The 26348-nt window shown below is 45.3% G+C and overlaps 1 protein-coding gene across 3 annotated transcripts in view; it reads left to right on the forward strand.

Moving 5' to 3' along the window:
• CREM (cAMP responsive element modulator) overlaps positions 1–25751 on the forward strand; it is a 78340-nt gene extending 52589 nt beyond the window's left edge. The window contains exon 7 of one of the 3 annotated variants that reach the window (XM_025192857.1): positions 24957–25751. In XM_025192857.1, the coding sequence (XP_025048642.1) occupies positions 24957–25122 (166 nt within the window). In that variant the 3' untranslated portion in view covers positions 25123–25751. Of the gene's footprint in view, positions 1–3654; positions 5003–24956 lie in introns of those variants that run through there. The other 2 variants (XM_025192855.1, XM_025192856.1) reach the window with 2 other exon arrangements.
• Positions 25752–26348: the final 597 nt, after the last annotated feature.

Below are 26348 nucleotides of genomic sequence, written 5' to 3' on the forward strand. Positions count from 1 at the left end.
AGTGCAGGGCCCGGGGCAGTCACCCCAATTCACACCCCCAAGGGACGGCTCTGCTGCTCAGCCCCGTTATGGTCCCTGACTCCTACATGGCTTTGTGCAGGTGCCTCCGGGTGACCCTGTGGCCTCCGTGCCACCCCCATAGCTACAGTCCAGTCCTCTGGTTTCAACTTAATACAACACAAGGACAAGCAACCGTTTTCAAAAAAATCTCCGCCCACGCTGGGTTTATGTCATCCTGCAAGCCCGAACTCCTTTTGGGCTCTCACCTCCCAGCTCCCATGGGTGGCTTGGGTGCTTGCCAGGCTATTTCAACCCTCCCTCCCTAGAGCTCTGCTCCCTGCAGCATGCAGGGGGCCAATTGCCAACTTGCTTCTGGTGCTGGGTTTATATGCTCTGGAGGTGTCACCTTCCAGTCAGGTGAGTCCCCAGTCAGGCACAGGAGGTCTCTCTTGGGCTTTATGATCAGCTTGCCCCTCCTTATTGCAGCTCAACCCAGCTCCTTGCAGCCTGCACCGTCAGGCTGTCTGCAATCTGCCCCGCACAGCCAGATTGTTGCAGTGCAGCTAGCTCCCATTCCTCTGCCTGCCTACACCGCAAGGTTGGCCTGTGGCATTTTTCCCTTAAAATAACAGGAGCCTCTGGCTCCGTTACAGCTGGATTTACAACTTTAGACTGCACCAGCTCATACTTGATCACTGGCTGTTGCCAGTGCTTTCCTGTGCATTTCTAACCTGTGCAATGCTACCAAAGCTAAGCTGTTGTACTTTTTTACAACAGCCTCTGTGTGTTATCTCCCCAGTGCACTGGTTGATTGTGCCAACTCATTTGAACTGATTGATTCTTCTTAGAGAAAGTTTCCCATATTTCTTATTTATGGATTTTAATTATGCGTCTGGGCAAGCTGCAATTGAATTAGTTTGAATTAGTAGGTATTATAACTGTTCTGCCAAAATGCCTCCTGTTGATTGCTGCTACCCAGTATGGTTGTATAAGATGATATAAAGTAACTGCCTTTTGAAATAGACCACTAGGGAACAAGTCCTCTGGGTGTTATCTCCATCCATGTAACTTGCTTAATTAAATGCATGATAATATTCTGATTTACACAGGCAGTAAATTTAGGGTTTAATTAATCTCTCACTGAACTCAGTGGCAAAACTACCAATGACATGAATGGAAATGGAATATGGCACTAAGTTTCTGAACCTCCTGAGGGGGATATGTGTTCCCAAATCTTTTTTTCACAATATCCCACTCATGAAGCGCTAAGGTTTGTGCTTGCAGCTCCCTTTATGGTCTCAAGGCCTTTGGAAATGTAATGTCAATCTGAAGGATTAATCCTCTGGGAAGAAGGGTACTGTAAAGAGCTGGGTAGGGGGTAGGGGAGAGTTGTTGGTCACGTTCCATTTAATTTGAGTAGCAAAACTATCATTGCCCAAATAATGCTGGATCAGTTGCTTTGATAGTAGCCAAGAGCCAGTAATTCTTCAGCTTGTGTCCAGAGGTTGAACCCTGTTTTCTGAATGTGCAGTCTGCAGTGGGATTCCTCCCTCCCCTAGCCTACTGTTCATTTTGTCTAACTCTTCTGGCCTAGACAGACCAGCTATGGAAATAAGAGGTTGCCCGATCTCCATTCGTCCTTGGTCTATTCTCAGACTTCTTACAACCTTGCTTACTTGGGCTGGGTTTTGTGAGGCAGGTAGGACATGTGTCTCAGGAACTGGAGTGAGATTGCCAGTCTCGTTTTATTGGCGAGCGATAACCACTCATGGAAACACAGATTAGTAAATGACCTTTATCAGTCCGAGCTGAATTTGAGCAGGAGGTGATAGGCTGTATGTTTTATATAGTTGTAATTTTTTGCAGTTGTCTCCTCTCTAGCTATTTCTAAAGAGCATGTTGCCATGGTATTACATTCAAACCTAAGTCTGAATTTATTCTGAATAGACCGATCACTTAAAAACATTTTTAAAAAATTGTTCCTTGCACTTCCATGAGGACACAGTATTGCACAATAAAGTGCAACGTGCATTTTAGGCCTTTCTTGCACACCTTCATGTTTGGTCATTACTGAATGTAGGGATCTGAGGCAAAAGGCGATTTTGTCTACTTTGGGATGGCAGTTCTATGTTTCTCTCAGATGTATGGTGAAGGAGCAGGACCACGAACTTAAGATGCATTTGAAAAGAAGAGATGCCTTGGGAACAGCTCATCTTTTGCTTCTGATATTTTTTACATTCAGCAAACTCTAGGAACTGAGGTAAGAGGTTGGTGTATTGCTTACCACCATATCACTAAGCTCTTGGTTTATTTCTTTGGTATCAGAAGCTAAAACCTGTGCATATTGCATCAACCTTTGTACCACTTGCATGATCTTCTCCAATACACAGTTTTTTGCTAGAGGATTGGGGCTATTAGTGAGGATGGCTCAAAGTTTGGAGCTCCAGCTTGGAATTCAAAATATCTAAGTTAATTTCCTTTCTTTGTCATGCAAATTTATCACAATTTTATTTTAGTCACATAATAAATCCTCAAGGAATCATAGACATTGGGATAACTACTTAATGAATACCCTGGCATATAGCAGTAGTATGAGACCTGAATTGGGTGCCCAGGCTCCATATACAACAGAGTGCTTAAAAAAGGATCTTCTGAAACCAGTTGAGTTGTCTAAGTTAGTCAACAGTGAAAAGGGTCAGGGAAGTACCTTCCTTTGCTCATTAGAGGGCTAAGCTGTGAGCCTTCTTCTAGAATTAGGCTCCAAGTCCCATCTGTGAAAAACTTGATAGAGAGACCTCCTCCAACCCTGAAAGCAAAGTAGACTGCTTTATTTAATTCCAAATGTCCCATAGCCTGCTGGTTTGAGTGCTTGCTTCGAATGTGAGAAACATTGGTTCAAATCCTACTGCTCTATGATTCAGACTTGAATCCATATTCCAGGCTAGTGCCATTACCACCAGGCTCTTGGACATTCTTGTTAGGGCTGCTGTCAGTATTTTATGGTGTAGCTTTGCTTACCTTATTAAATATTTATTGGACCACTTCAAGCACCTGAGCCTCATTCTTCCAGTTCCCAAGTGAGTGCCATGACCATTGAACCAAAGGCACAGTCTCTCTCACTCGGGCCAAATGATTATTTATTCAAAATGTATAGTTGCAACAGAAGAGAGCAGGAACTTGGATCTCAGACTCTCACATCCCAGGGATATGCTCTAAATGATGTGTCAGTCTGGGGTGGGACTGAGAGATGGACAGTAGCTTCCACTTTGAGAAGTACATTTCAGAGCCTTTGGGACGCTAGCTTAAATTACCATGGTTTTATACATTCACATTTGCTAAAGCTTAGGTACCTTTGGGCAGAAATTTGAGGCTTGTTTAATTGCAGTGTTTCTAAAATAGGCATTCCTAAATGTCATTGTGTGTCGATACAATTGTCCCAGAATATTCCAGTGTAGTTTAATCTTCCTTCAAAAGCATAATTGCACTTTAAATAGCTAAAATCCTTTGGTTTAAATGTAAAGTGTTAGGCAGAAGCTTGAGCTTGTGCTTTGAAGATATCAGTGAGGGATTTAGGTAGCAGGTGTAGGTGCCTAAAGAGAGAAATAGGTGACTATGTACTTTGAAGATCTTGGCCTTTGTCTCTTTTTGTCTCAGTTCCCTAACTGCAGAAGGAAAGGACAGTACTCTCTTGTCCCAGAGGCGTATTACAGGGATGTAAGCATTACAGATCGTGAAATGCTGAACTATTATGGTAGCGGAAGCTTAACAGATATGGTCCAAGGACTGAAAGAAAGACTTTTCCACTTCTTCAAATCTGGAAACGTGAACAGCTTCCCAGTAACTTGAGAGATACCAGAATTGTTACCATATTCAAGAAAGGAGATCGATGAGATTGCAGTAATTTTTGTGGTATTGTAGTCCTTTCCAGAGCTGGGAAGATCCTCACCTGTGTTCTTCTCAATACACTCACTTTTCTTGCCAAAGAGATTCTAAGCAAGTCCCGGTGTGGTTGCAGACCACTCAGCGATATCATAGTGATGTCTTTGGAAAATCCTCCATATCAGCTGTAAGGACAGAAGAATGAATGCCAGTGCTCGGGCTCACGTAAACACCACCAGCATTGAAGCCATGTATATACAGCACCAACTCCTTCGGACAGGACCTGTCATAAGAATGCCTCCCAAGTCTCACCAGTGGTCACTGCTCTAGAGGTAGGCTAAGGAAGAGACACAAAGACACCTTGAAGGCCAATCTGAAGAAACGTGATATTAACATTAATTTGTGGGAGCTTGAATCAGCACTGAATCATCTCTAGTGGTGCTGTGACGTATAACAGGGAATCAGCGATTTAGAGCAAACGCCTCACTGTGGAGGCAGACAGACGAGAGAGACCAAGGGAAAATGCTGTGACCTGACATCACCAGGACCTGCTTCATCTTTCCAGAACTGTTTGCCACATCTGCAGTCAAACATGGGTTGGCCTCCTCAGTCATCTACAGGCTCACCAGTGACTTCCCTATTTACTGGAAGACTGTCATCCTCATGTCGAGGGACTGCTGCCACTGACAGAAAAAATGTACTTTTTTCCTCTGTGCTATACTTGTTTTGCATTTGTGGGACTTTTCCCTGAAGCTGTAGGGCTTTGCTTTTTTTTCCCCTCAAGAAGGCACTGCTTCTCCCTGCTCTTCAGACTCATTCCCATCAGATCTGTAAACAAAACAGGCAGCCCTTCTCATTCCCCTTGCCCTCTATGTAGATTTTCACAAGCCAAGCTTGGCTTGATGCCAGTTCATACAATTGGAGAAAGGGGCAAAAATAGCAAGCAATTGCCAAATGGCTAATTGGTAGCAGCCTGGAGTGAACAGCTAGCTGTACAGCACATGTTAATATATTTTTCTTGAAATGTGCAGTTAAGCTTCATTCAGGCTGCTGACAGATGTGTGAAAAACCAAAAAAAAGCACTTGACCGGAAGAACTAGCATGTTAGTTCAACTCAGCTCCCCAGCGTCTGTATAGATCACGTGCTTCAGCATTTTGGGGGCTTTTATCTAATAGCTGATTGAATCAGCTATTAGATAAAAGCCCCCCAAAGCCCCACTGAAGTGTGTGGTCTATACAGACGTTGGGCAAGCCGGGTCAAATTAACACGATGCCTCTTCTGGGCATGTGCTGTGCTCAGTGCAGGGGCATGTGGCATTTAAAGCTCTGTTTTGGTTTGGTTTTTTTCACATCTGTAAATAGTCTCTGTCATAGCCTATAGAACATATTATTTCTGTAATATATATGGATTTTTCTATGACATGGAGAAGATTGTGAAAACATTTTTTCTTTTGGCACAGCAGAAAGCATTGCATGACATTCGTGGCTCAACTACACTTGTAAAATGACTTCACCAGGTAACCAGCAACTTTGGCTTATGAAATAAGATAAGCACCACCAAAATACCGATTCTCAGCATGACTGAAAAAGATGAGAGTAGGACTGACAAAAAAGCCAGTGTTGGTTGTAGCCCCGTACAGTATTCTTGGAGTTCCTGATCTTTGCTTAGCAATGCAATGAAAAGTTCGAATTGCTGAAGTGCAGGTGACTGATGTAATTAATTAAAAAATAGAACAACAAGGCAGAGGACTTTTAATAAGCTGTTGCAGATTGACTTGTCCTAAGGTGTTCAAATGATTTCTTGTGATAAAAATATCGTCCTGCTTTCCTTGCAGCATCTCATTTGGGTAATTAATATGTCAACAGTCAAACCTGCCTATACCAAAAATAAAATGGAAAGAAATGCGATTATGGATAAGTATTTTTAAAAGTGACTTGTGGTTATTTTATTTGTGTTAGAGCAGGGAGATTTTTCCAAATGCACAAATGGGAAGCAGACACCTAGGGCGCTTATACACGTGCATCAAGGCTGCTCCAATGCGCTGTAAATTACACAAGAAATTACCACAGGAAATCATTTCAACACCTTAGGACAAGTCAATCTCCAACAGCTTATTAAAAATGTTCTGCTGTGCTGTTCTATTTTTTTTTAATCACTGCACTCTAGCAGACTCCAGTGTCACGTGTGTCAGTGTCTCCGCACTTAAAAATGGCGGCAGGGGTGCTTTAACTAAAGCTCATTGAGTGCTTTAACTAAAGCTCCCCTCCACCATTTCTCAGCATGGGGACACTAAGACACATGATGCTCTGGGCACTTTAATTAGAGAGGCTTTCAGAGCCGGAGCACATGTATAAACGCCCCCAGCTTTCCTAGAATATGATGGGCATTTACTATATCTGCTTGAGTATGAGATGACCCTGATTCTAAGGCATTTCCCCAAGGAATTTGTTTCCTTCCCACTGCTACAGCACAGAAAATAAATCTGGGGTCATGTACCCCGCTTTCCCTCTGCTTCCCTTCAACTTCTTCCTCTTGCAGCCCCTTCCCCATCTCCCTTCTATCAGACTCTGCTCTCCTGGAGTGCATGGAAGTAAGAAGCAAATCTGAAAAAAACACCCCAGACTTTGAGATTAAACATAACTGTAGTAATTTGTGTATGTAGTATCCATGGACTTAATGTATCCAGAATTGATGTATTTACCTTTCTTGAAACTGCTGCAAGTTTTACCGCACATACTCCATAAACATACTTTTAAGCGGCAGTTTGGCACCTCGTTATATATAGAACAAACTGCATGATGTTAGTCCAAAGCCAAAAGCGTAATGATTTACCATATAGCTCATTGGGCTGGGGCTCACCAGAGTTAACAGCATAACTCAGCCAACAGCCCTACTGACCCCACTGCTCAGTATGTGTCTGTATTCCAGACACCCCCCACAAAGGATCCATGTGCTAATTAGTACCCCAGTCATGATTGGAACCAGGTGTTCTTGTTACATGTCCTACGATCCTCCAAAAATTTATATGTTGATGAGGCACAGGGCAACCTAGTCTGGTTCTACCTCATAGAGGGTGGAGCCACACTAATTATACGACAAGCTGAGAGAGGAGGTGACAGAGGGATTCTGGCTGAACTGTTTGGTGCCCCATTTGGTGATGTTTGCCAGGCATTTAAGGCTGGTGAAGAAACAAAAATCATTGGAAATGGGAAAGGAAGGTGCAGATCAGTTGTGGGAGTGAAGAAGTAAAATGTATGCCTAGTGGTTCACCATGACTTGAAAAAGAGGGGGACTGTGCTAAACGGGCACTACCATATATCTTATTTAAATGGGCTGAACTAACCTATCCTCAAGAGAAGGATGTTAGAGCTGGCTTAGGCTTAGCTGCTGGCCTGGTATTGCAGTACCCCCAGGCCCAATAGCAGTTCCCTGCAGGGGGAACACCCACCCATTTTTTTAGGGGACACACACACACACACACACACACACACGAAAAAAAAAAAGGTTTCCATCAGCATGTTTGCCCAGCATGGGCCATGTATTTTGTAGGCATGCTCAGTGTTGATTGCATTTAATCAATGTCATGGTTGGTTTCTATTACTGAATACCTGTTGCTTTTGGCAGCAGTTTGGTGCTAAGCATTGTATTTAGCAAGGTTTCCTTTAAGACAACTGCATTTTATTATGTTTACTCAAATACAATTTTCATTTGTGCTTTTGCAAATCCCCCCTTCATGGAATGATCTTTAGATTGTGCAACCCAGATCCATGGGCAGAGCTCTTATAAGTCAGTAGGGCAAGAGAACTTTTTGGGTGGGAATAAAAGTTGTTTTGTAGCAAACCAATAAACACAGAGACCTGAGCTGTTTTGAAATTGAGTCTTCAAACAAGGTTATAAGATCTTAGTGAAAACAGTTAAAAGAAAAGGTACAAAATAAAAATGTGCCTTTTACAGATAATTTTTGTCTTTTCTGTCAATCTTACTCTGACACTGAACGAGATAAACAGCCCTCAGTAATTTAAGTTTAATACAATATCAGTGGACTTGTACAATATACTATGTGACTCATCCCATTTTGAAAAGATCATTTTTCATTAAAGAATTTGAAAGTTTCAAAGTCAAGTGCTAAACAAGTTAAAAATGTCAGAACTAAGGGTATATCATCCACCCTTCTGACTCTTGCCCTGTGCAAATGCGTTGGGGCCAGTCATAGTTCAGTCTGTAGGACTGTCTCCTCCGACTTCAATGTGCTCTTGGTTAGGCCCTGATGCAGCCTGTTATTACATGTTCAATAGCAATTTATTCCACAGCACACCTGCTTTATTCACTGTACAGGTTGATGTTTGCAAAGCAAAAAGGTAGGCATTTAAATAAAATTGGTCTGATTTTTGGAGGTAGTTAAGCATCCATGGACCCAATGAAATACTTGATGTAATATTTATGTTTCTTTATCTCAGTGGCTGGCCTGCATTTCATAGAGGCTGTGGCCTTGAACTCAGGGCTCTGGTTTGTATGGCATGGCTGCTCATCCCAGTCTGCCCCAACAGAACATGGGCAAACTTCATAGGTGGGCCTAGCCACACGCCCACTGCCTACCAATGGAGTGGCTAGCCTAACCCTTCTAATATAAAACCCTAACCTGAAAGAGGAAGTGTCTGGCCAACTAGGTTCAACCTTATACCCTGGCTGTTACATCCTTGGCCTGTGCTGCTACTGGCTTCCTGACAGACTTTCCAGATACTGGACCCAGCTTGCTCACAGATTCCAAGTTTGGCTTAATGCTCTGGATACCTGATCCAATTCTGGTTTGCTGTCCGACCTGGCTAGTCTCCTGACCCCATGGACTGCCTGAGCCTCTGGACCTCTGACTGGGTTCCCAAGATGGATCTCCTGGGTTCTGGCTTCCTAGCTTCTCTTCCATCTGACTTGGCATGTTCCCCTTGGACATTGGCTGCTTCTCTTGACCCTGAAATGACCCTTCAGACCTGGCTTCAGTCCTGGCATGACAGGCTGCCCTGAGAAAAGCTGGATTCTGCAAGGTTTAATCACTTGAATCAATGCAATCACACACACAAGGATTACAGATCAAAACCAAAGAGACTAGGATCCTGACTAGGACAGATGGATGAAGGAAAATATATAAAGTTGTGTTCCCCTTTCTCTTGGATGCATCACATCCAAGAGAGAGAGAAAGGGATGCAGGCATACACACCTTTCTTGGAAAAAAAATTGAGAGGAAATGTTAAACATCACAAGTATAGATAGCTTTTCAACTATGCCATACATTTCCTTCCCTATATGAGGAATATTCTCTTTAGATCACATAATGGTTGATAAATTGGGAGAATTTCACAACTGGAAGAATAAACTCTGGAAAAACAGTGTATCTTGGTTACAGAGAAAACAACATAGCACTTAAACATAAGTGGCAGAATAACTGTACCACTGGTATCTTTTTTGTGCACAGAAAAGATGAAAATCCCAGTCCAGCCAGGCCTCAGATTTTATTCATTTTGAATACGTAACTAAGAGTCAAAATAGCTCCTTTTCATGGATTTTAAAGCTAGAAAGGGGCCACAGTGATCAAGCCTAATTTTTTATATAATTCCACTGTAATTCCTGCAATGTTTCCCAATTCATGTAATGTATCTGTTGTTACTGTTGAAAACCATTTCAACAGTAACAATAAATACATTACATGATCCAATAAAGGCCTTGTTTTGCCTCATGTTTAATCTCTTGTTATAAAAATGTTTCATTTTTAGATTTCATTATGAAAACCCCTTAACAGGAAATATTCATACTCAAGTATCAGTCTGTGCAAGACAATTTTATATGGTTTGTTTATGAAAACTGAATGTGAGGCATTCTGTCTGCTGGTTTTTCAGCCAACCATATCCATGAGGGTTGTAATCTGGAGTCACATGCTGTAATGTGCTCCCATGTCCCTTTCTAGAATGTAATAAATTCTCATAAGATACTGTAATCACATCTTGCCCTGTGATCTTGATGGAACTGTCATGATTTAAAGCCTTTTGAAACTTCTTCTTCAATAAACCTGAGTCCTGAGAGAGAATACTTTGGATACCCAAAGGCTTGTCTATGTCCATCCCAACCATTCAATTGGTCCAATAAAAGATATCACCCACAAGAATTCTTGCCTCCTTCAATAAAATTGTTTCAAAATAAGGGTTCATATCTACTCCCGTGTCCCTCTAGTTTTTCACTAGTTTTACCACTAAATGTAATTTATTTACACTGCCCTACATGTTGAATGATGCAGTGTGGAATCAGACATAAGAATACTTAATAGCTTTAGAAACAAGCATATTCCATCTAATACAAGGATGTAGATTTGCTTTATTCTAATAAGTCAACTCAAGTGGACTGTTACCGCTCATCAGCCACTCAGCAGAGCGTGTGCTGGCAAAGTTGTGGGAGCCAATGATTTTCCAGCAGGTGTAGACATTGCTAACTGAGAAGGGAAAAGTATGTCTTCATTTACTTTAACAGAACTATGTTGATTTACATTTGCTGTAAATCTGGCCTGGGATAGTTTTAAATTGATGTTCTGAATTCTTTATTTAATCATAAATTGCTTGAAGAAATAATACAAATCATCTTAGTGAGTGCCAGTATCTAAGATACCCAAGCTACTCTGGGGTTTGCAGTTAAATAAGATAAACAATCACCTTTATAGCATTGCTTTGGGAATTAATGGATTAAAGGAAACCTTGGCTTTATTAATAGTAAGAGGTAGCCTCAAGTCAATTGTTTTGAGTTTTGAAATTTTAAAGTAGGCATACAATAGTCTTGTAATGCATTTTGGCTATATTTATCCTTCTTACACTTTTATTTTTGTACTTGCTTGTACAATCTATTTTTACTTCACCATCTGGTACTCTTTGTCTACTTTTATTCCTCTCTCTTCAGTGATTATTTTTTACAGTGTGAAATGGATTCAGACATCTAGTGGGAAGCATTTTTAGGTCATTGGCTAATTTTCCCAGCCCCATATTACAAACTCTGGTGATTTACCCTGGCTCTATTTATAGTGGAAATATGTCTACTTGCATTGCTGTAATGGATGAAATTACTGTACTCACCTTAATGTGTCTTTTTTCACTCAACAATTTTTGCTCACTTGGTAAGGTAAAATTGTGGGTTGAGTTCATAAGCCACCAACTGCTGCAGCTTCCTGAGCCTGACAAAGGGTTTTTGAACCCGAAAGCTTGCTTAGTAACTATTCTCCAACCATTTGGGTTGGTCTAATAAAAGATATCAAATTCACCCAAGGAACCTTGTCTGCCTTCTATCTCTTATAATTTCTACCAGGCATTTAATGACATGCATGGACATTCTTAGCATTGAAGAAGTTTATTATGCATCTTTTAAAATGTGACATGAATACTCCATCCATCCTATTTATTTTGAACTCCTTTGCTGTACAGATCAAGTCTGTGCTCCTCTGTTTAACAACTAGTTGTCCACCTGGGTTCCACAACAGCCTTTATTCAGCAACTTGATTGGCCCCGGCTCTTCATGTAAGGGTGCCCCAGCACTGACTCCTGCTGTGCAACACTCTTACTGCTGCAGTGTCTGTTATCTACTTGTGGCCTGTTTGCATCCCCTTGCTTTGTCTGTTGCTCCTGCCCCATTTTCCTAGTTCTTGCTTCCTGGCTCCTGACCTTGACTTGTCTCATGACTTTTTGACGCCAGTTCCTGACCTTGCTTGCCTTTTGACTTCATGACCATGGCTCTTCACCTCAGTTTGTCTCCTGATTTTCAGTCTCTAGCTCTAAGCTTTCCACTGACATTGGCCTGGTGTCTCAGATTTGCCTCTTCCTCCTGCCTCCCTAATTTAATACCTGGCTTTTGACCTTTGGGTCCTGACCTCTTCCTGACTTCTGACTAAAGGACCAAGAGGATCCTTGCTGCAGTAGCTAGACTGAACTGTTCTACAAGACTGTGGACACATCTACAAGAGATACTTAACTGTGCAGTAGCATGATTTACTGTGCAGTATGCATGTGCATTTACACATGCACATGCTTACTACACAGTAAACCTTGCTAATCACTAGTAAATTTGCTACTTGCATTTGCAGGTAGCAAATTTACTTTCAGTAGCACTTGTGTAAATGCCTGACCAGGAGCAAATCTGCTCCCAGTCAGCTGTCCACCAGGGAGTGGGAAATTGCTCCCTGCCCCTGGGAGCTGCCTGCTGCTGGGGAGGGGCTCTACCATTGAAGCCCGGCTGGGGCCAATGTCCCCTTACCCCAGCAGCAGGGAGCTCCAAGCCCCCTGCTCCAAGATTGTGATCGCAGAATAGAGACTAGAAGATCCTTATATTCCAGCCTGAGCTCCATAGTCACGGAGTTATTAGCAGCAAATCTGCTCTCACTTCCCCGCATGTGTAGAAACCTCTCTCACAAATAGTTTACTCACAAGTAAACTCATCCCAGATCAAACGTATGTGTAGTCACGCCCTGTGACATGGACAACATATCACCGGATATGCATTTATCCTGACAAACACTTCTAAGGGGTAAGAAAATGCAATTAACCCTTCTTTGCATATGGGAAGTTGAGAGTGATTTACTGTAAAAGAAGAACAATTTCCAATACTTTCTGGCCTCTCTTGTTTCTTCTTTCATTGCTTCATGATAGTCACAACTTAACCAAAAAACTACAGGATCCTATCTGGACACCTTATCAGTAAATGCTTCGTCTCTTCAGGCATGTCAGCTATCTTTACTGACAACATGCTCACTTTTTGAACTTTTTGGGTTGAAAATAAATAAATAAAAGCTAATTTAATCCCAACATGGGAAATATTCGCTCAAACTTTGGTCAGCTGGAAAGTTAGTCTACTGCAAGTTTGTGGCAAAGTGGGGACTCTGACTAGCCACAGTGCTAGTCTCCTCACCTGCCTCTGAGCACACCACCCACCTTTCTTTCCTGCCATGCCTTGATGACACATAATTTAGGTGTTAATTAGGTGTGAGGCTGCCCTTCGAACGCCCTGGTCTCCTGGGCCTATGTAAGCAGCTTCATCCACCCCTGACACCCATCCAGTCAGTCTCACCTCCATCCTTGGCAAAGTCTTTGAAAAAATTATCAAGGCTCACATTTGTGAGAGCCCGGCAGGACAAATTATGCTGAGGGGAAACCAGCACGGGTTCGTGGCAGGCAGATCGTGCCTGACCAATCTAGTTTCTTTTTATGACCAGGTTACGAAACGCCTGGACACAGGAGGAGGGGTGGATGTCGTATACTTAGACTTCAGGAAGGCCTTCAATATGGTATCCCACCCCATACTGGTGAACAAGTTAAGAGGCTGCGACTTGGATGACTACACAGTCCGGTGGGTGGCGAATTGGCTGGAGGGTCGCACCCAGAGAGTCGTGGTGGATGGTTCGGTTTTGACCTGGAAGGGTGTGGGCAGTGGGGTCCCACAGGGTTCGGTCCTTGGACCGATACTCTTTAATATCTTCATCAGCGACTTGGACGAGGGAGTGAAATGTACTCTGTCCAAGTTTGCAGATGACACAAAGCTATGGGGAGATGTGGACACGCCGGAGGGCAGGGAACAGCTGCAAGCAGATCTGGACAGGTTGGACAAGTGGGCAGAAAACAACAGAATGCAGTTCAACAAGGAGAAATGCAAAGTACTGCACCTAGGGAGGAAAAATGTCCAGCACACCTACAGCCTAGGGAATGACCTGCTGGGTGGCACGGAAGCAGAAAGGGATCTTGGAGTCCTAGTGGACTCCAAGATGAACATGAGTCGGCAGTGTAACGAAGCCATCAGAAAAGCCAATGGCACTTTATCATGCATCAGCAGATGCATGACGAATAGGTCCAAGGAGGTGATACTTCCCCTCTATCGGGCGCTGGTCAGACCGCAGTTGGAGTACTGCGTGCAATTCTGGGCGCCGCACTTCAAGAGGGATGCGGATAACCTGGAGAGGGTCCAGAGAAGGGCCACTCGTATGGTTAAGGGCCTACAGACCAAGCCTTACGAGGAGAGACTAGAGAAACTGGACCTCTTCAGCCTCCGCAAGAGAAGGTTGAGAGGCGACCTTGTGGCTGCCTATAAGTTCATCACGGGGGCACAGAAGGGAATTGGTGAGTATTTATTCACCAAGGCGCCCCCGGGGGTTACAAGAAATAATGGCCACAAGCTAGCAGAGAGCAGATTTAGATTGGACATTAGGAAGAACTTCTTCACAGTTAGAGTGGCCAGGGTCTGGAACGGGCTCCCAAGGGAGGTGGTGCTCTCCCCCCCTACCCTGGGGGTCTTCAAGAGGAGGTTAGATATGCTCACAGATGTTCCTAACACCTGAGGTCTGCTCTGGTCTGAGGCTGGGCTCAACTCATCCCAGTGTTAGGCCTCTCACTCTCTGCCCTATTACAGCCCACACTCATACTGCCTCCCTCTCACCGAGGCCTCTCCCACTTCCCCTCCTCTCACACAGTCTCTCATACTGCTCCTCCTTTTCCCAAAGGGTCCCGGGGCTTGTTTCCTTGCACTCTCCAGCCAGCAAGCAAGCAGTGTCTTGGGCCTCTCCTGCAACCCTCATCTGAGCGAGTGCTGGGCAGTTTGCAGAATACTGGAGTGACTCTGCCTCTAGTCCCTCACTGGGTTGCCCACCCAGCTGCTCTGATTTAGGGGCTCCTGACTCACCCCATTGTTTACCCATGGCACTTCCTCAGCTGCTCCACCCAATTAGCCTCAGCCCACCTGTGGCCTCAGGCACCTGAAGGCTTACCTGGACCTAACCTGGCCCCCATGTTAGCAGGGCCTACCCTTGAGCCCCCTGCTCACTGGGACCCACTTCACACACTTTCCTCACAGGATCTCATCTCAGGCCCCCTGTTCACAGGGCCTCACTACTCACCCCTCTCAGCATTCACATGTTGTAACTATATCCCGGCCCCTAACTCTGGCCTCTCTCCTTGGGCTCTGAGCCCCTCACTCTCACTGACCCCCACACACACACACCCCCACACACACAGAGTCAGGGCTCCTAGCCTCTGGGTGCCTTGCCTCTTCGCTAGGCTCCGTACCCCTTGCTAGGATCTCCAGGCCTCCCAGCTGCCATTCTGCTGCAGGTTGTCAGGTGCCCCACTGCACCCCCTCTACACCTCCACTGAGGCCTATACTCTGCCCCCCTGTGCTGGGGCCCGGGGTTACACACACCCCACAAGCTCAGGTGGCCGCAGCCATGCTTGGCTCCACTCTCCGGGGTCTTGCACCCCATAGAGGCTCAGGTGGCCCAAACTACCTGTGATGTTAACTGACCCACCTGAAGCTGGGGTTTACGTGCCCCTACTCGCTTTCCACCAGGGTGCTAACTGGCTTGGCATTTCTGGGAGGCTGTTCTGCCACAAACAGCCCCACCAGGCCACCCATCCCCGGCAGGGTGCGGTTTTAGATCTTGCCCAAGACCAAGAGCCTCCTGACCATCCCTATCAGCTCTTGCCCTTAGCTCCTGGTGTTACCGGAGCAGCAATTTCACTGGGAGGTATTGTTTCCTCGGTGCCCGGCAGCAGAGTGCTGCCTTTAGCTCTGCTGGCATGAATCTTAAAATGGCCGCTCATCAGAGCTGGGCCACGCCTGCCAGTTGCCTGTTCAGGCTCTTAGAGTGGCAGACACCAGAGGTGCTCTGCCACCCACCTTTCTCCCTTAGAATAGTTCCTGGGGGAGGTTTCCCCCGCTGCTTCGCCAAAGCAGGCTCCCCAGAGACTGTGAAAGCCCTTAAGTGGTGAGCACCCCCAAAGGTGCTCTGCCACAATGCTCCACAAAAGAACTTCTCAGAGCTGATTTGCACAGGTCATCCAGATTGATTTGCTCCACAGGGTAAAGTTAGGATTTCTATGTAACTAAGTCTGATGGCATCACAAATCCTTAGTTCATTACATCAACCCTTCTACAGTTTTGGGTGAAAAAGAGCATGTCTACATGTGCAAATAAACAAAACTGAGTTCAATATGTATTAAGCGATTTTTGGCAGGTGTCTACACATGCAGCAACTTGGGACTAAAATGAGTGCACTTGGCATTAAAGTTAGTCCCAAGTCCCTTCAGCCCTGCCATGTGCCCCTGTGGCCACCTGAGGGAGCTCCTGCCAGCACTTGGAAGCTTGGCAGCCATCTTGGAAGCTCTGATCCCTAGCTAGCCCCTTCCTTGCCCAGGAACCATGTGCCCAACCTCCCTGCACCAGGGCTGCCCCTGCTCCTGCCCCTACTAGTGGTGCCCAGCACCCCACTGCTCCAGCCCAGCCCCTGCCAGTGATGACTAGCTCCCTGTGTTGCTGCTGGCCAAGATGCTGGCCCCAGCATGCCCCCACCCCTGCCCAGGCCAGCAGAGGCTGGAGCAGGAAGTGCAGAAGAAGGGGGTCAGGCTGAGGGAGCCCCTGCCTGACCCCCTCCTTCTGCACTTCCTGCTCCAGCCTACCTGCCCTGCTGTGCACACACCCTACCCTCTGCCCACTCTCAACACCACTATCAGGACATGTACATGGGTGAAACAAAGGAGCTTTATTGCCCACCAAACCCCCAGCCTCATCCCTCCCCCACAACAAACAAAGCCCCTCCACCACCCTCCCCACCTACTAACAATAAAAAACCCATTTCCCCAATATTGCAGGTATCAAATTTAGGCATGATTAGCCTAAATTCACCATTTTTAATGCACATTAAGGGCGTGCGTGTGTAGACACACACCCGAATGCACATAAAATTAGGCTAATGTGCATTAATGCATCTTGTGTAGACGCGCCCAAAGTGTCTATCTTTGTTCTCCAAATCCTTGTAAGAAGCAAAGTCACCACTTCCTTTACAAAAGGCCATAGAGTTCTTTATGCAATAAATTCGGCCCAAGTTTGCATATATGCAGTGGTTTACTGCAACTGCTAGATAAACTTGGGCTTGGTCTCCTTTTCCTCACCGACAGGACCTCATTCAAGTTAACTCAAGTTTTCACCACTGCACCTAAGTGTATTGAGTTATTTGATTGTCTTCCAAAGTTTTCCTCCCTCTGCTGCTGGAAAAAGTTCTTCAAACATTAACTGTTTTTGTCTTTTTCATAGCAGGGAGCATGGTCTTCTTCCATGGATCTATTAATTTGCTTAACAAACTACTTTTGTCCTTGCAGTGGCAGCACATTGACAGTGCTATATCCTCTCTGCTTTACTGTTAACAAAAGCCACCTAGTCACTGTATACCCAATACAAATTTGCTCTCACAATGTTATTGAAATGATGGGTGTTAAGGATGTGGAATAAAAGTTGATCTTTAAAACAAAAAATTTTAAAAAATTATCTACTTTCTGAAATACAATTGTATTTCAATGTGCTGAATTAAATCAGTGGGTTTGATTCTGATTTCACTTGTCTCAGTACAAGTCAGGAATAGTACTGCTGAAAGCAGCAGATTTACATCTGCATACAATTGCTGTGAAATCAGAATCAGGATCAAATACAATTTTAAAAATGTAGATGTGTAGAAAGATGACAGCCTCTTGTTCCTATGACCCACAGATTCTCCTGCTGGTAAAGCACTTTGTGGCAGTCCTGCTTATGTGAACACAGTGTTTTGCTTTGTCATTCTTTTCTGTAAAAAAGGTGTATTGTTTAGGAGGGGACACTTCCACCCTTCTAATAACTACCAAGCAGAACCTCTGAGTAATTATAGCTCTTGATATTCCAAGACCTCAAACCAAATCAGCCAATCCTTATGCTGCGAGACATATTGATGCATGAAAGCCAAGTTGGGAGATGAGAGAGTAGAATATAGAGGGGCACTACTGGGTTTATGCTGTACCTGCTAACAGACATAGTATCAGGGACAGTGTTGTTTTTTTTCCTTCCTTTTCTTTTTTTCTAAATAATGTTTCTCATTTATTGATACAGTAAGGGTAAATTGAGCCAGAGCAAGTCCAACTAAATACTAAAACCCTCAACAAACCACTTTGCCCACTGCCGCAAATGTGCTTCTGGCATTGTTGGGTTGGCTTCTGGTACTTCCCTGCCCAGTCTATGCCTATTTTAGGCAGCAGATTTTGTCCACCCAGGACCCACATCCATAAATCTCTGGATCCTATGTTATTCCAAGTCTGAAAGTAATAATTCCATAACAATATTCCACTACACATACACACACTCTTTATTCTGGATAGGGGACTTGAAGAAAAATTTCTCCTTGACAAAAGGGAAGCCTTCTCTTTCTGCAGGGATGCCATAAGGGGGAATTTAAGTACTCAAATTGCTTAAATAGTTAAAGAAAGTCTTGCTTTACTCTTTACATGTTTATGCCTTCCCTGCTTCAGCACAGGTTAATTCAGAGGAATTTATAGACAACACTACAAAAAAAGATTCACTTAAGGTGATCACAACTTTTACTCCAGAAAACACAAGCCAGGTGCACTGCCCTGCTCTGTCAGGTTTACGTAGGCTGCACTCTGATAACCTTTGTTCATAGTATGTGAGGATCATTTTACTTAACTCTTTGATGACACTCAGAAGATTTAATTTCACCACTTGATCTGGATGAGAAGTCAAAGGACTTTTTTCTTGATGGTGGTTTCTGGAGTAATGTTTCATTAGACATGGGAATTCACTCAGAAATGGATCCCCCATTTTTTATTCAGGAGCACTTATCTTTTAAGACCTTCTAGACATTTGTATTTTTGCATTTGGTACACGAACAAATATGATAGCATCTGATATGATTAAGCATTCTAAAAGTGACTGACGGGGCAACTCTCGGGGCCAGATCTCATGCTGGCCTGCCCACCTGTCTCCATAGGGCAGTCCACCCAGTCTCGCCTGCCATGACTTTGCTGTTCCAAAAACTATTGATACAATCCAGGAGATTACCCACTTCTTGCCCTGATGCTAGGGGGTGCTATATGCAACTCCAAACCTCCCTTACACTGCAGCTCATGCCTCATAGATGGCATTCAGATTAGTATTACTTCCTGGTCTGAGACTGGAGCAAACCCAGTCCAAAGTTGGGCTCTACTCACCCACGCATTCATACCACCCCACTGTCACAGGACACCTCTTACGCTCTGCCCCCCCTCTCACTGGGGCCTCTGGCATACCACCCATTACTGGGCCACACTCCACTGCCCTTGCTCCTCCTTGAGTGGCCCATCTTGGGCCATCAGGCTTCGCTACTCCCATACTGACTACAGTTCCTGTGAGTTCCCCTACTGTACGTGGTCCAGCCTTGTGCCAAACCCTGGACTAATTTTGCCCCAAGCCCTTCACCGGGCAACTCTACAGTACCCCCCACCCTTGGGTCTCTGTCTCAAGCTTGCAAACAACTTCTCACGGGGCTGGCCCTTGCACCGACCTTCAGGCTTACTCCCATTCATGCCCCTTCCCATTCAGCCCTACTCAGCGTGTCCCTGGGACTGCCCTTCAGGCCTACTCCAAATTCAGCCCTACTCTGTGCGGGGCCTCCCAGTACTGTACACACTACCCCCTCTGGGGCCTCCAAGATCTGCCTTCGTGCTGGGTTCAGGCAGCTACACATGGGCATGCCTAGCCCCCACTACTTCCCCAGCTCTCAGAGTTACCCACCAGATAGTGGGGGCTGGGGGTAAGGCACCCCAACCCACCTTTCACTGGGGAGGTATCTGGACTGGCATTTCCTGGGGGCTCCCGTGCCACTAGGAGTCCCACCAGGCCACCCTTGCCTGGCAGGGTGCAGTTTTAGGTCATGCCCAGGACCAGGAGCTTCCTGCTCTCACCTCCAGATGTTCCATGTTGGTCAGCCAGACACTGTTTCTGCCTGGGCTAGCAGCAGTGAACTGCAGCCTTTATATACCTAGTGTTCCCAAAATGGCTGCCCTCATCAGGCACCTGGTAGTTGCCTGCCTCTGTCCTTAAAGTGACACCCAAAGGTGCCCAAGTGGCAGGCACCCAAAGGTGCACTGCCACAGTGACTTCAATTGTAACATTTTCACTTAATATGAATTTTTTCAATTTGTTAACTTGTTTGTTGTAGTTGCTTTCATCTACTTGTAAATGCTTTCTTTGATGTCGAGTGCTCAGATGTATAACAAAGGAGTGCAGTGAAAAATCTAAAATCATACACTATTTAGGAACCTGCGTCCTGAATAGTAAACAAACCAGTGACACTCTAAGCAGAGACAGAGGGAGAAAATAATTGAGGGGAGGGACTGAGTGCATGTGTGCACGCACATGCACCCCCCCCGAGGTGAGAAAGTCTGAGGGGGAAGGGAGTGGGACTGGGGCTGGGGCTGGGCAGGGATCAGAAGGGAGCGGAGTCGAGCTGGGCCTAGGATCAGGATCGGAGCCAGGGCCAGGGCCTGCTGTGTGTGTGACTGCCCCTTCCCCCGTGCCTGGGGTCATTGCCTGGTGCCTTTGTCCCATGAGCCAACGAATCCATCACCCCCAGCCCCTCACTGGCCCCAGCTGCCTCCCTGCACTGGCCCCAGCTCTGCACCACCCATGGGGGCCCAGAGCTGGGGGCCAGAGTGGGGCCAGCCTTGGTTGTGCCGCTGGGCTGGAGGGGACAGAGCTCCCAGGACCCCCATGCCCACCCCACCCCAAGTTGTTAGTAACGATTATAATAACACTAATGCTGCTGCTGTTGGGGCAGGCCCTGCACAGCCAGGATGGGGCCAGGTGTGGGATGAAGCTGTGGCTCGTCCAAGAGCATGGGGAGGGGGTGGCAGTTCCTGCCTCTGCACGTGTCCCAGGAGCCCCCAGATCTGTGCAGAGTAAGGCAGGCTGCTGCTGCAAGCGGGGGCCAGTGCTGGCCTGTTCCCAGCAGTGGGTGGGTGGGGCAGACTGCGCTTGGGGTGTGTGGTGGCAGTGCTGAGAAGGGGGCAGGCTGGCTACAGAGAATTTGGGGATGGTTGCACCCCCCCATAGCCTCCCCAGCCCCATGCAGATCTGTGCCTCTCAGGGTGTGCATAGCAGCAGTGGCCGCGCCCCACAGACGAGCTGCTTGTGGCTCAGTCCCACGCCCCACCGGCTGTGCACCACCTGCCCCTCCCCCAGCCCCAGCCCCTCTCCCCACCCCTGCTGCAGCTGCCGGAAGCTCTCACTTGGGCTGCCTTGCAGCCCTACCTCTGCCCCGCATTTGGTGGGGCTAAGCCCCGCTACCCCTCCCTTCTGCTGCCTATGATTCTAGGCAACACTGGCTAAAACAAGCTGTGCATTACAAGCAGTTTTTTAAAACTGTTTTAGTCGTACCATTGACATGTTTGTGCACGACCTTGCCAATGTTTTTCTATTCCTTTATGTTCCTCCTGCTTACATCTTATTCCTTATTGTCTGATGCATATTGGAAGTATTTTTCTCTATTTTTATTGTAATTGTGATGATTTTCCCTATGGCTCCTTTATCTGCTTCCCAAACATGTACAACTACACTCTATTCTCTACTGATGTTTTTTTCATATACAAAATAGATGCATTTACCTGATTGTGAAAGAGAAAAATCCTATCTCACTGTTCTTGTTTGTTGTCTTAGTTTGGTATTAGTGCATGGTGACAATGGGCATATGCTTCTTTCCTTTATACATAGGAACACAAAAAGAACTCTCTGACACCTTTGTTTTCTACCCGCTTCCCACTGTGGGACTTCTGGGAGAAGCAGGTAAAACAGAAAACCATGATAAGGAAAGAACAATATGGCACAGAATTTAGCAGGTGATGAGGAGGGAATAGAGGATTTGCAGTCTTGGGATGAGGATAGAGATGTGTTGAGGAGGCAGGGGAAGAGGGGGGGGTTCCAGGTTGTCCCTGACACTTAGGTATGGGAAGGTGAGACAGAGAGTGTATGGAGAGGAATGAAGGAAAGCCTCTGGTGCATACAATGATCTCAGCCTTTAGAAGCCACAAAGTGACACTAAAGTTTCATAACTTCATAGATCTTGGCATGAGAAGAGACCACCATCACCATCCAGCACAAAGATGGATTAAGGCATGTCTTTTAGAACGATATTTAATCTAGCTTTAAAAACTCCAAGAGATGGTGGGTCAGTGGGTGCTGACCCCTCTTCTAAACTGTTCCAGTGCTTAATCTTTCTCAAAATTGCATTCTATTGCAAGGTTTAATTTGTTCAACTTCAACTTACAGCCATTATGCTTTACTATGCCTTTGTCAGCAAGGTTGAAAAGTTCCTCACTTTTTCATAGGTAAGTACCTAGATGCTATGATGTTATTGAGTTACTTTGTGATCTTCTCTGTATAGGCTGAATGAGTTGAGCTCCATAAGCGTTACATTGGGAGGCTTGTTTTTCAGTCTCCAGGTCATTTTTGTAGACCATAATTGTCTCCAGTATTTCCCCAATTTTCTTGTATTCTATTATTAGATATGTAAATGTTTTCTATAGAGGACAGATTATCTCTGTGTGTATACTTGATATTATGCTTTTTATACACGCAAGGGGCATATTTACCCTTTTAAACACAACATTACCTTGATCTCATATTGAGCTGATCACTGCTAAGAATCCATTAATTGCTTCCCCGGTTTGCTATTTTTTAAAACAGTCTCCCAGCCTGTTGGTATAACTCAGTTCTTGCAGGTATTGCCTACCATTTGAGTGCCTTAAACACATTACATTGAATTGTGACCATATTAACCAGATGACTCAGATCGTGCTGTAACGGTAATCTGCTCTTCTCATTATTTGCTATCCCCACCAACCTTTGGTTCATCTGCAAACTTTACTAGCAATGATTTTACATCATTATCTAGACAGTTCATACAAATTTTAAACAGCAGTGGGTCAAGAAGGACAAGCACAGATCATGTTGTAATCAGTCCATTAACAGCAACATTTTAAGATTTGATTTTAATCCACCTTAATCCATTTAATGTATCCCCTATTATTTCCATATAATGCAAGTTTTTTAAAATCAAAATGGCATTTGATTTACTAACACATTTCTTGGAGAAATCCAAATATGATATATCAGCACAGTTGTCTTTATCAACCAGATCTGTAATCTTCCATGAAAACATGTTGCCTGGCATTATAGTTTTAGTCTCTAATTCTTTGATAGAGTCCAAGATTAGTCATTCCTTTACTTTATCCAAGATCAATATCGGGTTGACTGATATATAATTCCTTGCGTCATCCTTTTCCCCTCTTCTTACATGTTAGAACTACATTGGCAGTCCTCCAAAACTTGTGTAATGTACAAAATGGTGTTTTTTTTTAACATTAGTGGTTCAGAAAACTCCTTACTTAACTCCTTTAAGACTCTGACGTACATTATCTTGACCTCTTCATTTGAAAATGTTTAATTTTTGCAGTGCTGCCTCACATTCTCCTTTATGATTGTTGAACTTTTTATGCCATGCTCAGTATCATATGGCAGGAGTACATCATCTTGTTGCATGCCAAAATATTGAACATTTCTTTATTCCTTCCCGTAGAGGGGGAAGGCTAGGGGAGCACACCCTGACAGAAAAGCACTGTGCAAGGAAGACCAGGTGGACCGGGGTGTGTGTGTGTGGTTGGGGGGGGGGTGGCGTTCCAGAGGCCCAGCAAAGGGCAAGAGGCCCAGCAAAGAGCGAGAGGTCTGAGTGGAGCGCTGAGCCAGAGGGTGGCCTGGGGAGGGGCCAGAGAGCAGAAGGCAGCCCAGGGAGGGGCTGCAGGTAGCCATGAAGAATAGAGTGCAATCTGCAAGGCATGGGACACTGTGTAGGGGAGGTATGGAGCTGTGTGATTGGCCTGTAAGGCCGCGACCACAAGGTGGGGTGTCAGTATAGTAAGATCAGAGTAACCTCCCACAACATATACATCTGGTAACATCAAGGTATGGCAGAAAGAAGCAGGGTGGGCTGCCCCTAGAACAGGGTATTTCAGTGTTTTGAGTACCCCGTGACAATAATCAAGAAGAAACACGATGACTAGTTTAGAGACTGATGGGCGGAATCATAATGGGGAAAGGATTTGGCATAAATAGGATGACCTGATGGAGATTGCAAGGAGGATACAGATGACACTAGGAGTGATGAGGTATTGGATACTTACCTGGCTGGACTTATTTGAGTCCCGTTTTTGTTTTTAGGGTGAGTGGTTTTGTTTGTGTTTTTTGGGTTGTTCTCCCGCCCTGGCGGGGGGTCGGGCTAGAAGATCTATTAGGTCCCTTCCGACCCTGAAACTATGAAACTATGAAACTATGGAAGCTGATGTGGATAGAGAAGGGAATCTGTGTAAACAAGCACATCAGTCTGCTCCTGTTATTCATAGATCCATCTCTTCAAGAAGGCTGACCCACAAAGATTTTTGGCCTTTAAATGAAATATTACAGATTATTACCTGTGGTGAATTGGTGGGATCAGATATAAGAAATGAGACAGTTAGGGAGAGGACAGTCAGGGTGCCAGGCACATCTACTGGAGGAAGGATAGTTGCCTACTAAACACTGGGGCCTTTGGCATAGCTAATATGGATAAAGAAAGATCAGAGAGTCTGTGCAGGAAATGGTAGACGATGTAACAAAATGATGCAAAATGTAACAAACCTGGGCATAGGCAATGCAGAGGGGGAGGCGTGGGGAGGCATGTGCCCAACTGAGATTGGCCACTGCTGGCTTCTGCGGGTGCTCGCCACTCGTCACCCACCCCCCACTCACCGCTGACATCACTGCCAGCTTCTGCGGGTGGTCCCCACTTGGCACTCACTGCTTGTCACCCCCACCTCGCCGCTACCACCGCCAGCGTGTCTGCAGGCAGTACCTGCTTGCCACTTGCCACCCCCACCCCCCGCTGCTGACACGGCCGGTGTCTGTGGGCGGTCCCTGCTCACCACTTGCCGCCAACAACAAATGGTCACCCCTCAGTCTTGGGAGGCACCAGTCATTCATGAGCCTGGGCCCAGATGGTGAAGATTCAGTCCCAGGTCACAGCTGGAAGTAATCAGGTACTAGGTCAAGTCATCCTACCAGAACTACAGGAACAGAGCACTGCCCACATAAGCCCAAAGCAGACAGTAGAAACCTGTTTGGGCAACAGGCCAGCATGCTGTGTTCCTGGCCTGCTCTTAACCACCCATGCTCTGGTTTCTTACAGATCACAGATTTGGAAGGGATTTCAAGGGTCATCTAGTCCACTCCCCTGCATAATGAAGAGCACTGAATACAATGGACCCTATACTGGATTGAGCTATGGGTTGAAGGAAGGAAGAGTTTTTAAATTTTACCATTTGTATCTAGCAGTGGACCTACTTTTTAAATAAGTAATAAATTGTTTGTCTGTTAGAATGAGATCCGATATTGAGGTAGGTTAGGATATTATGTGTTTAAAAGTGGTCTATTAAATAAAAATAGAAACAAAGTAGAAACTGGCATCATGAGTTATCCAGTAACATCATCATCAAGTTGAAATTTAAGAGGAATCCCTAGCTATTTGAACCTAGCCTTCTGGGTTTGCCATTTACATCACCTGCCAACCTCACCTGAAAGAAGAGTTATGCTATCATTGGTCATATGTGTATTTTTAGTCCACTTGGGATATATTGCTTGATTACTTTCTTCTAACACATTTATTTTTAGTCATAGTAGTGTAGAGAACCCCATATCAAACTACTACATGAGAGGCCACCTGATCCCTGAAAGCCCACACATTTTTTTCATAACTACAGAGTGAAAGTGAATGTGATCAGGAATATATTTATATAAGATAAATATAGACTTTATTGTACAAACTGCAAACTCTCTAGGGAAAATATGCACAAGGTTAAGATACTTTTGCAGAAGTCATACCTAAAGGCCTGGATTCCAGCAAAATGTCTACATTGTTATCCATATAAAATCTATAGTTCATAGATTTCATAGACATTAGGGCTAGAAGGGGCCTTGTAAGATCATCATGTCCAGCCCTCTGCCCAAGGGGCAGGAAGTCAGCTAGGTTCAAAGGATCTCAGAAAGATAAGCGTCCAAATGTTTCTTGAAAGCATCCAGAGTAGGTGCTGCACCACCTCTGGAGGGAGTCTGTTCTAGGACTTGGGGGCTCAGACAGTAAAGAAGATTTTTCTTATGTTCAGCCTAAAATGGTCTTGCAGGAGTTTGTGACTGTTGGACCGTGTCATCCTCTGGGGTGCTCTGGTGAACAGGTGTTCCCCTGGATCTTGATGCACACCCCTTATGTACTTATAGGCTGCCACCAAGTCACCCCTGAGCCTGTGTTTCTCCAGGCTAAAGAGTCCCATGGCTTGCACCCTCTCTTCATAAGGCCTGTTCTCTTGCCCTCTGATCATGTGCGTGGCTCTCTTCTGGAGTCTTTCAAGCGTCTCCATGTCCTTCCTAAATTGTGGAGCCCAGAATTGGATGCAGTACTCCAGCTGTGGCTTCACCAAGGCCGACTACAGCAGGACGATGACATCCTCAGTCTTGGTCAAGATGCATCGGTAGATGCAAGCCGGAGTTTTGTTCGCTTTGCCAGCTGTGGTATTGCATTGGTGGC

The sequence above is a fragment of the Alligator sinensis genome, unplaced genomic scaffold, assembly GCF_000455745.1.
Source record: "Alligator sinensis unplaced genomic scaffold, ASM45574v1 scaffold1316_1, whole genome shotgun sequence".
NCBI lineage: Eukaryota > Metazoa > Chordata > Crocodylia > Alligatoridae > Alligator > Alligator sinensis.